Source organism: Urocampus carinirostris, chromosome 13 (assembly GCF_059441175.1).
Source record: "Urocampus carinirostris isolate Australia breed hairy pipefish chromosome 13, RoL_Ucar_1.0, whole genome shotgun sequence".
Classification (NCBI taxonomy): domain Eukaryota; kingdom Metazoa; phylum Chordata; class Actinopteri; order Syngnathiformes; family Syngnathidae; genus Urocampus; species Urocampus carinirostris.
Genome location: NC_142361.1, coordinates 38,044,709 through 38,056,946, shown reverse-complemented (window position 1 = coordinate 38,056,946; position 12,238 = coordinate 38,044,709). Strand labels below are relative to the sequence as shown.

The window sequence follows — 12,238 nt, the reverse complement described above, 5'->3', positions numbered from 1 at the left end:
CGCTGTACGATCTTGGCCACTGTACTACAGCTCAACTTCATTCATCATTGAGTAGTCTTGGGCAGCCTTATGTAGTGCCACAATTCATTTTTTTAAGGTCCTTAGAGATTCCCATGCCATGGTGTGCCATTTTGGGAGTTTCAGTGACCAGTATGACAAAGTGTACTTTAAATGGAACACACCTGCTCCCTATTCTCACCTGAGACCTAGTAAAAGTAATAAGCTACTTCTTATATAGAGGTGTAGTGAATTTAGGGTGTACTCACTTTTGGGACATACTGTAATACTACGTGAGAGAGTGTAGTAGGGAGAAAATATGTGAGAATAAATACGAAACAAGCTCTCATATAAAAACGACCTTCGATGGAAAAAAAAATCAGAAAAATTAAGGATAAGAAAAAATATTTGGAAGAATTCAAATCAATGAAGAAAATATTTTTTTTTAAATCTTGTCTTATTTTAAAAAAATATATAAATATAAAAATATATTTTGGTAAACTAGTATTTACTAATACCGGTAATATTGAAAATTCACTATTTACTGACCAAAAAATGAGGAAAATATGTATATACTAAAAAACGAAATAAATCATATTATGTATAAAATATATTCTAAAAATATACAGTAAAATAGAGAGTAAAATAGGTAAATATGAAGGAAATATGAATAGTTTTTATATTTTTTTGTCAATATTTACCCAAAATATTTTCTTAATCTACTATTTACTAATAGTAACTGCAATACAAATTTACTAGTATAATGAGATCAATAATAATATGATTACAATAAAAATACTCTCTACTGATAAAATATATTTGCGTGAAAATAAATAAAACGAGTGAAAATACTCAATAGGACAAGAAAAAATATTTGTAAAGATTCATTTTTCTAGTATTTTTTTTTAATCATTTTCATAAATATCCAAAATATCTTCTTAATTTTTCTGCTCAATTATTTCCCACGACGCCTTTGCAAACCAGAAACCATCTGCCATCTAGTGGCAAATAGTGATATTACAATTTATAAAAATATTTTATAAAAAAAAAAAAGATGAAAAAATAAATAACTGCATAATAGAAGTATTTTACCGTCTTGCGTGCAGGCGCCCAACAGATTAATAATGTTTTTATGTTTCCCGATCATCTTCATCATTTCCATCTCCGATACCAAGTCTGACAGGTCTTTTTCCGTCGCGTCGCCTAAAAAAAAAAAAAGAGAAGAAGAATGTGAGGAATTGTCCGGGCACTTCCTGGTTCCGGCTACCTGGACTGAAGCTCCGCCCCCAAACAGGAACTTCGGTTTGTTTCTTGTGGTTTTCACTTACCTTTGAGCATCTTAACGGCGACGGTGACGGCCTCTTTGGGTTTTTCTTTGTCCGCGCCGAGGGCTTCGGCCATCACCACTTGGCCGAAGCAGCCTTCGCCTAGCGCTTTGCCTAGCGTTAGCCTGTAGCAGGGAAAAAACGAGAACATTTAGAAAAAAAAACTAAAAAATCAGTGTTGTTCTATTTTGATCATTATTGCAATGTAGAGTGCTTTGATTGCCAGGGTTTTCCTATTTTGATCTTTATCAAAATTTTGCAATGAACAATGCTTATAGTACAAGGGCTGTACTATTTCGATCATTACCTGAGATGAATAATGCTTATAATGCCAAGGTTGTTCTAGTTTGATCATAATCGAACGCTTACAATGAAAAATTTTGCAATGAACAATGCTTATAGTACAAGGGCTGTACTATTTTGATCATTACCTGAGATGAATAATGTTTATAATGCCAAGGTTGTTCTAGTTTGATCATAATCGAACGCTTACAATGAAAAATTTTGCAATGAACAATGCTTATAGTACAAGGGCTGTACTATTTTGATCATTACCTGAGATGAATAATGTTTATAATGCCAAGGTTGTTCTAGTTTGATCATAATCGAACGCTTACAATGAAAAATTTTGCAATGAACAATGCTTATAGTACAAGGGCTGTACTATTTCGATCATTACCTGAGATGAATAATGTTTATAATGCCGAGGTTGTTCTAGTTTGATCATAATCGAACGCTTACAATGAAAAATTTTGCAATTAACAATGCTTAGAATACCAGGGCTGTTCTATTTCGATTATTACCTGAGACGAATAATGCTTATAAAGCCAAGGTTGTTCTAGTTTGATCATAATCGAACGCTTACAATGAAAAATTTTGCAATGAACAATGCTTATAATACCAGGGCTGTTCTATTTCGATTATTACCTGAGATGAATAATGCTTATAATGCCAAGGTTGTTCTAGTTTGATCATAATCGAACGCTTACAATGAAAAATGCTCACAGTGCCAGATCTGTTCTATTTTGATCATTGTTGAACGTTTACAATGAAGAATACTTTTAATGTCAGGGTTATTCTATTTTGATCATTATTGAACACTCGCAATGAACAATGATAATATTGTAAAGGCTGTCCTATTTCGATCATTACCTGAGATTAATAATGCTTATAAAGCCAAGGTTGTTCTAGTTTGATCATAATCGAACGCTTACAATGAAAAATGCTCACAATGCCAGATCTGTTCTATTTTGATCATTGTTGAACGTTTACAATGACGAATACTTTTAATGTCAGGGTTATTCTGTTTTGATCATAATTGAAGCCTCGCAATAAACAATGATAATATTGTCAAGGCTTTTCTATTTAGATCATTGGTGAACGTTTGCCAGGGTTGTTCTTGTTTGGTGATTATGGAATGCTTACAATGAAAAATGCTCACAGTGCCAGATCTGTTCCATTTTGATCATTGTTGAATGTTTACAAAGAAGAATACTTTTAATGCCAGGGTTATTCTATTTTGATCATTAATGAATGCTTGCGAGGAAGAATTCTTATAATGTGACTAATGTGAATGTGAATAATTGACGCGTTGAAGAAAATTAAAATTTAGTTTTATAGAAGCTAACTTCTAATTTGATTGTTCGTGGGTTTATTCTCTTAATTTTTTGTGCTACAAATGATTAATTTGTACTACTTATTTGAGATAATTTACTTGGAATTATAGACTGTAGAAATTAATAATAAAAATGTTTTTTAAAGGAGGCAAATTTAAAAAAAAATATTTTAAGTTAAGTTTATATTTTATCTCTATATTTACCATAATCTATTTATTTTTTCTTTGGTTGTTTAGTCTTTTTTATGCTACAAAAGGATATATTATATATATATATATATATATATATATATATATATATATATATATATATGTATATACATACTATGTCTTTTTTAAAATATATTTTTACATTTACATTGATGTAAAAATAGCAAGGAAAATGAGATAATGAATCCTTAAAATGAGAAAAAAAAATATGATTAACTGTCTAAAACTGATCTTTCTAATCCTAAGGCAATAACACAAAATATGTGTATTTTTTTTTAAATAATTTTCTTTTTTTTTAAAATTTTAAACTCTACCTTTTAAAGTTCGTCACAGCAAAAAAAAGATGAGAAAAAGTGAAATAAGGAAAAATAATTACATTGGAAAATGTATATAATATTGTTAATAGGTATTAATATGCTCCAGCACCCCCGCGACCCTACTGAGGATAAGCGGTGCAGATAATGGATGGTATTAATATATGAATACATATTTTATAAGTTTGTTTATTTTTTTAAGTTCTGACTTCATTTTCACATTTCAATTTTAACATAGTATTCAAACCTTCACTCCAATGGATATATTACAATATGTTAGCTTAGTAATTAGCATGGCTTCCCTGCTAGCTTACAATATTTGCCATAGAAATTCAGTCATCTGCTTTCTGTTGTGTTTGTTTTTCCTTCATTTTTGAGTGACAAGCGACAACTCGATAAAAAATAAAAATAAATCCCCCCCCTTTCCAAAACAATCCCCTCTTTGTCCCCGCACCCTCGCCACACTCAATGGCCGCCATTCTGCTCGTGCTGCCATTTTTTTTCCCTCTCTCCGTAAATGTTTGCATTCCTCAGCTTTTTGCAATTCCGACCGCATCCCGGGAGAATTGGCTGACAAGAGGAACACACAGCCTTGGATTCAGCCGGGGATGCACAATAATAAACGGACCAATAGTAAACAAGATGATAACCGCGACACCATGTTTGACAGTTATCGATTATCCTGGAAAAAAGGACCCGATTGTGGGTCACTTACGCTATTCTATCAGAAACAGGTAAACTTTCTGACTTGTTTACCCGACTGCCCATTTTGCACATCTGTTCAGCTGCTCCTCTTGCACTCTTTGCACTACTGTACAGTTCTCTTATTATCTCTTTTGTTTCTCATGCTCTCTCCCTCTCTTTCTTTTCCACCCATTTTCTCCCACTCTCTGTCTCTTTCACCCTCCGGGTCTCTCTTTTTCTCTTCCTTTGTTGCTCTCTGTCTCTTTCTCTCTGTGTCTTTTTAACTTCTTTTGCTCTAACTTCCTTTTTTCCTTTTCTCTCTTTTTTCTTTCTCTCTTCCTACCCTTTGCGCTTTCTTTTCTCGTTTCTCTCCTTTTGTCTTTCTTTTTTTCTTTGGATCTCTTTCTTCCTCTCCCTTTCTTTCCCCCTCTCTCATGACTTTTTATCTTTTGTTTCTCACGCTCCCTCCCTCTCTCTCTTTTTCTTTCTCCTTAATTGACTCGTCCGGCCCCCGAGAGAATGTTTGTCCTATGGTGTGGCCCCCGAGTTCAAATGAGTTTGACACCATATTTGTGGATTTCGGAGTGACCTTTCTCTGGCGAACTCCCATCGGGGGTCTTCGGGCAGGTCGTACTCGGGGATGGGGTCGTCGTGCGCGGTACTACGGCGGGCGGTGATGCGCACCAGCGGCGTGTTGGAGTTCATGGAAGCGCTGGAATCCGCCGACACCTGAACGCCCCAAAAAACAGTCCATGATCACCACTATCGAGATTTCGGGAACATTCGCTAAAATTTTGCCGTATGTGCGCTCCGTTACTCCAAAATTCTTCCATTTTTTTCAAGATTTAAATCAGTGATAGGCGGCCATTTTTTTTTTCATTTTTTTAATATACCAACCGTTAACTCACCTGGACCGAGTCGGCTGCGGATCGTATTTCCGGTACCTTTTTCGTTCAGAAGGAGGGAAAAAAGGTTGACCCAAAATTGACAAAATCACTGTTCCGATTTTTTTCAAAAAGTAATAGTGGAACAAGTGAAATAAATAAAAAAAATGGGTTTGAATGGAGAAACTCTTGTCGTTTATTTCGTTTTAGGGTAAAGTTTGAGATTTTCTACTCTATGAGCTGATATGCTCACTCAAAGCAGTTTCTGAACAAATATATAGTGTATATCTATATGCAATTTTGAAAAATAAAAAATAAAAAAAAGAAGAATACAAAAATAAAAACAAGATAAATGACAAAATTAAAAATGAAAGGAAAAAAAAAGAAAGACGAGCACCCCGAAGAGTAAAACCCCAAAAATAAATACAAATAAGAATAAAAAACTATAAAAGAAACTAAACTACAAGATGACAAGAACTAAAAAATAAAGAGAATAAAAAATGGAAATAATAATAATGAATTAATACATAGAAAAAGACAATAATGAAAAAAGAAACCCCTTTTAAAAAAAAATACACACTAAAAAAAATAATAAATATATATATATATATATATATATATATATATATATTATACGTTTAGAAAACTAGAAAATAAAAATAAAATGACAAAACTGTAGAGAAAAAAAAAACGAATAATAGGGATGAAAAAAATAAGACAAACAAAACAGATAATTATGTATATTAATAGATAAATAGAAAAGAAACAGGGAAAAATTGTCAACAATCACATTAAAAAGAAAATTAAAAAATTATCCGCACTGCTTATCTACAGTAGGGTCGCGGGGGTGCTGGAGCCCATCCGAGCCATCTTTAACCCGACTGAGGATAAGCAGTGCAGATAACGGAATGTAAAAGAAGCAAAACAAAAAATGTGAAAACATAACAAAAAAGAAAATACAAAAAAATGTGTCAATCAATTAAAAAAAGAAAATAAATTATAAAAAAATGAATAAAATAAAAAAAAAATAAAACCATAGAAGAAAACAATATGGTTATTTAAAAAAACTACAAAAATATCTATTATTAAATTAATGGAACAAAGTGGAAAACGCAATAAAACAAAATAAAAATCAGGATAAAAAAGAAGAAATATAGAATAAGGATAAAGATATCAAAAATAATAAATAATAAAATAATACACATAATAAAAAAATGAAATGTTAGCAAGCATGCCTGTTCTTCCTTGACATTTAAAAAATAGAACAATAAAAAATATAATAAAGATATCAAAATAATCATCATAAGATCATTTCTTCCTCTTGCCATGAGGCTATTTAACTCCACCCCCACATTTGCATATTACCCTATTTTTATTAAAGTGTGTATTTTACGTAGCACTATTGAAATACTCTATAGCAAAACGTTATATTGGGTATTGTTGTATTCTATATCTTTATTCTATTATTTTATTTTTCAACACAATGATACTGCTAGAAGTGTGAATAAAGTATCGATCTATCTATCTATCTAAAAATCTATCTATCTATCTATCTATCTATCTAGACATATATCTATCTATCTAGACATCTATCTATCTATCTAGACATTTATCAATCTATCTAGACATCGACCTAGACATCTATCTAGACATACATCTATCAATCTAGACATCTAGATATCTATCTATCTATCAATCTAGACATCTATCCATCCATCTATCTACCTAGACCTCTATCTATCTATCTAACTAGACATCTATCTATCTAGACATCTATCCATCTATCTATCTATCTAGACATCTATCTATCTATCTAGACATTTATCTATGTATCTAGACATACATCTATCAATCTAGACATCTAGATATCTATCTATCTATCTAGACCTCTATCTATCTATCTAACTAGACATCTATCTACCTAGACATCTATCAATCTAGATATCCATCTATCTATCTAGACATCTATCTATCTACCTAGACATCCATCTATCTATCTAGACATTCATCTATCCAGACATCTATACCTATCCATCTATCTAGACATCTATTTCTATCTATCTAGACATCTATATCTATCTATCTAGACATCTATCTAGACATCTATCTAGACATCTAACTAGACATCTATCTATCTAGACATCTTTCTAGACATCTAACTAGACAGCTATCTATCTAGACATCCATCTATCTACCTAGACATCCATCTATCTAGACATCTCTATTTATTCATCTATCTAGACATCTATCTATCTAGACATCTATCTATCTAGACATCTATCTAGACATCCACCTATCTAGACACCTATCTATCTAGACATCCATCTATCTATCAGGACATCGACCTAGACATCTATCTAGACATACATCTATCTATCTAGACATCCATCTACCTATCTAGACATCCATCTATCTAGACATCTATAGCTATCCATCTATCCAGGCATCTATAGCTATCCATCTATCCAGGCATCTATATCTATATATCTATCTAGACATCTATCTAGACATCTATCTAGACATCTATCTAGACATCTATCTATCTAGACATCTATCAATCTAGACATCATCTATCTATCTAGACATCTCCTATCTATCTAGACATCCATCTACCTATCTAGACATCCATCTATCTAGACATCTATAGCTATCCATCTATCCAGGCATCTATAGCTATCTATCTATCCAGGCATCTATATCTATCTATCTAGACATCTATATATCTATCTATCTAGACATCTATCTAGACATCTATCTATCTAGACATCCATCTATCTATCTAGACATCCATTTATCTAGATATCTATATCTATCCATATATCTAGACATCTAAATTTATCCAAACATCTATATCTATCCATCGATCCATCTATCTAATAATTAATAAAAGAATATCGATATTTAAAAATGGAACGTTAGCAAGCATGCCTGTATTTTTTTTTGGTATTTCTATTTTGGAGTGTGCTCCTTGTAAGTGTTAAATGCAATGGAACTCTTTATCTACTTTCTGTTACCTGGCGCCTCAGAGGAATCTGCTTGCTGAGTTTGTGGACCGCCGGCTGTCCTCCGAAGTCCTCTTTTTTGGCCGTGTTCCTCATGCGGCAAACCACCACGATCACCACCATGCAAGCGATCAGGAACACTCCCGCGCAGTAGATGGCGATCTCCACGTAGTCCGGAGAAAGGGGCTCCGCGTTTTTCTCGGCAGCTACGGCAAATTGATCGGAATCCATACGTTTATTAGCACAGTTTTTACAAAAAAGAAAACTTTATTTTAGCAGTTTTGGATCAACCCTAAGCCTTAATGCAAAGGCGTTAGCATTAAGGGCTATGTTAGCATTAGCTCTTCAGGGCGTTAAACTGGCATGAGAACTTAAAGTGTTTTAAGTAACTAAAAGGAAGCTAGCCCCCGAAGCGATACTATATGCTTATGCACCTTGCGGTTTATTTTTTTTCATATTTAATTTCTTTGTATATTTCATAATGCGTTGATTAGCAGTTAGCTGCCAAGTCCACAGTGCTAGCATTAAAGGAGTTACCGTTAGGAGCTGCTAAAGTATTTAGTAATAACTGCTTAAGTGATGCTAGCGGATGAAGTGAATGCTAGCTAACAAATTGATGCTATTTGCTAATCCGGGCACCAGCCGCGTTAGCCAAAACACGCACTAAATATAGGATGCTAGGACACATTTTTGGGATCACGATCTTGTCCTTCACGATCCAACGTTAGGCGATATCGCAAAGACATTACCGTTAGCAGCTAGCGGCTATGCGCGATGCTAGCATTAGCAATAGTAGAAGAAAGCTAGCCAACAAATTGATGCTATTTGCTAATCTGGGCACCAGCCACGTTAGCCAAAACAAGCACTAAATATAGGATGCTAGGACAAATTTTTGGGATCACGATCTTGTCCTTCACGATCCAACGTTAGGCGATATCGCAAAGACATTACCGTTAGCAGCTAGCGGCTATGCTAACATTAGCATTAGTAGAAGAAAGCTAGCCAACAAATTGATGCTATTTGCTAATCCGGGCACCAGCCACGTTAGCCAAAACAAGCACTAAATATAGGATGCTAGGACACATTTTTGGGATCACGATCTTGTCCTTCACGATCCAACGTTAGGCGATATCGCAAAGACATTACCGTTAGCAGCTAGCGGCTATGCGCGATGCTAGCATTAGCAATAGTAGAAGAAAGCTAGCCAACAAATTGATGCTATTTGCTAATCTGGGCACCAGCCGCGTTAGCCAAAACACGCACTAAATATAGGATGCTAGGACACATTTTTGGGATCACGATCTTGTCCTTTACGATCCAACGTTAGGCAATATCGCAAAGACATTACCGTTAGCAGCTAGCGGCTATGCTAACATTAGCATTAGTAGAAGAAAGCTAGCCAACAAATTGATGCTATTTGCTAATCCGGGCACCAGCCGCGTTAGCCAAAACACGCACTAAATATAGGATGCTAGGACACATTTTTGGGATCACGATCTTGTCCTTTACGATCCAGCGTTAGGCGATATCGCAAAGACATTACCGTTAGCAGCTAGCGGCTATGCTAACATTAGCATTAGTAGAAGAAAGCTAGCCAACAAATTGATGCTATTTGCTAATCCGGGCACCAGCCGCGTTAGCCAAAACACGCACTAAATAGAGGATGCTAGGACACATTTTTGGGATCACGATCTTGTCCTTTACGATCCAGCGTTAGGCGATATCGCAAAGACATTACCGTTAGCAGCTAGCGGCTATGCTAACATTAGCATTAGTAGAAGAAAGCTAGCCAACAAATTGATGCTATTTGCTAATCCGGGCACCAGCCGCGTTAGCCAAAACACGCACTAAATATAGGATGCTAGGACACATTTTTGGGATCACGATCTTGTCCTTCACGATCCAACGATAGGCGTTATCGCAAAGACATTACCGTTAGCAGCTAGCAGCTATGCGCGATGCTAGCATTAGCATTAGTAGAAAAGGTCTTTGAAAATGGCATGAACTGATAAATTATTTAGCTCTGAATGATTCAATGATGCTAGTGGCTAAAGATAAACTTTTAAAGCTATGCAATTTACTATGATCAAAAGAAAAAAATATATATTTATATTTGAAATGTATATACCTTCCAGGTATTGTCTAATTAAAATCAAACAATTTTCAAGCCAAAATTTCTATTGTTTAACTTTAAGCATTGTGGTTACAGTCTGTGTCCGCTACACTAGCATTAGCATTAGCACTTACGGTCTTCAAAACTGCTGCTACTAAATAAATAAATATGAAATAAAATACTAAATAATCATGTTGCAATATAATATTCATAATAATAAAAACACAATAAAAATATGAATATTATAATGTAGCTGATAATCTAAAAAAATACAATAATTTTAAAGGAATTATGACATTAAACCAATAAATAAGAAATAAAAAATACAGTATTTTTCCTTTAAAATAGATTAAAATAATTCACAAAAAAGAAAAATAATTTTCTGAACATAATGTTGATTTAAAAAAAAACGATAATTCAAAAAAAAATAGATAGTAGAAAAATAATAAAAAATAAAAAGAATGAAACAAAAAGGTATGACTTCAAAAAATCGAGAGGAAATTAAGACTTTCATAATTATTTATTTAGAAAAATTAAATACATAATAACATTTTTATTTTATTTTATGTTTTAAAAATATTGCGTCGAATAAAAATGTAATCATGATGCAATATCATATACATAGAAAATTAAAAACATAAATTAAAGATAATGCAATTTTCATATGAAAATGATCAGTAAAAAAATGAATATAATAAAAAGGAAACATAATTAAAAAAAAATCAAATATTATATTAAAATATTAATAATAATAATTAATTACTTAATGAATAAATATAAAAATATATTTTTTTTAAACTAGAGACTATCTGACACTAATAATAACAGAAAATAATCATTTAAAAATGAAATGATTGAAAACAATATTAATAAAAGACTGTCTTCCAGGAAAACAAAGTATGACTTTCTGAAACTCAGTCTAAAGAAAATAAAGACTTGCATAATCATATCAAAGCCAGGAAAAGCGTGAACTTGGAAAAGCACCAGAGATAAAGGAGAAAGTGCCGTACAAATCTAGTCTTCCCTTTGGATTCTGGAGACGCTCGAGCAGCAAATATTGACTAACCTCCCCCTCTTTTCTTATCTGCTTTTGCTCTTTTTTTTTCCGCCAAGAATTTAGCTCTGCAAATATTCAAGCTCCACATTCCAGAGGGTAGACCCGCTTTGTCCCCGGCACAAAAACCAGATTAGGGCTGCAACCATTAGTCGACGTTCTCGACAAGAATCGATCATCGAAACGGTCTACAAAGAATTCCATTGTAGACAGTTGTCGCCAGATATGTTTTTCCGACAGAATACGAATATATAATATAATATAAATCTATATATTCATTCAGTTTTAATCATCACACTTAATTGGTAATACAAAGCAGTTATCACTTCAGATTTTTCAGTTCACAAAAATATTGCACATTTTACAAAATAATATAACTGAAATATTAGTCTATATATTCATGCAGTTTTAATCGCTTCGGATTTTTCAGTTCATATATTCTTCGTGGTTTGCTGTCCCATCACAGTCGTAATGCCTTCTCAAGGTCCAATTGCAGCAACGGAGTTTCCATAGCTAATTTGTGGTTTTCATTGTCGTGCCGATCCAATGTGCTTTCTGAAAGTTCGTATTGGGAAATGATTTATGCGATCCAGTTTTTTTGTCGCGCTGGGTGCACGCATCATAGAACATGTAGCCTCCATTATCATCCTCCTCATAGTGTAACCAGGAATAGAATGGAGTCCATTTTGGCAGAAAAGTCTTTTTCTTGCTAGGAGTATTCTTTTGTTTATCTTTCATTGAATCGTTGGCTTCAAAACACGTGTTTTCCTTGCCTTCGCGGTCTTCCGAAGAATTTCTCCGCCGTTTTTTCGTGCCGGAATGATTGCCGTTGTTACCACTTTCTGTATTATGTTTCGACTTATTACCGACACTGACGAAATGACCAATTTTTTGTTGATTTTCACCTCATACCAACTGTTTTTTCGGAAGGATTACTTCTCTTTCACTCGACAACCGCCAAAACAATGACGTCATCTCGAAGCAACGAGATCTCGTTTGCCGAGATCGGCGCGAGACCAAAACAACAATGGCGGATCTGC

The 12,238-nt window shown here is 33.8% G+C and overlaps 1 protein-coding gene across 5 annotated transcripts in view; it reads right to left on the bottom strand.

The window, feature by feature from the left end:
* The window catches only part of fgfr2 (fibroblast growth factor receptor 2), a 97,393-nt gene that overhangs the window by 24,206 nt on the left and 60,949 nt on the right, over positions 1-12,238 (bottom strand). For 3 of the 5 annotated variants that reach the window (XM_088351725.1, XM_088351723.1, XM_088351724.1), the window contains exons 9-12: positions 8,044-8,237; positions 4,735-4,874; positions 1,326-1,447; positions 1,090-1,200 (exon numbers count right to left, since the gene is read on the bottom strand). In XM_088351725.1, coding sequence (XP_088207851.1) covers positions 1,090-1,200; positions 1,326-1,447; positions 4,735-4,874; positions 8,044-8,237 — 567 coding nt within the window. Of the gene's footprint in view, positions 1-1,089; positions 1,201-1,325; positions 1,448-4,734; positions 4,875-8,037; positions 8,238-12,238 lie in introns of all 5 variants that reach the window. The other 2 variants (XM_088351721.1, XM_088351722.1) reach the window with 1 other exon arrangement.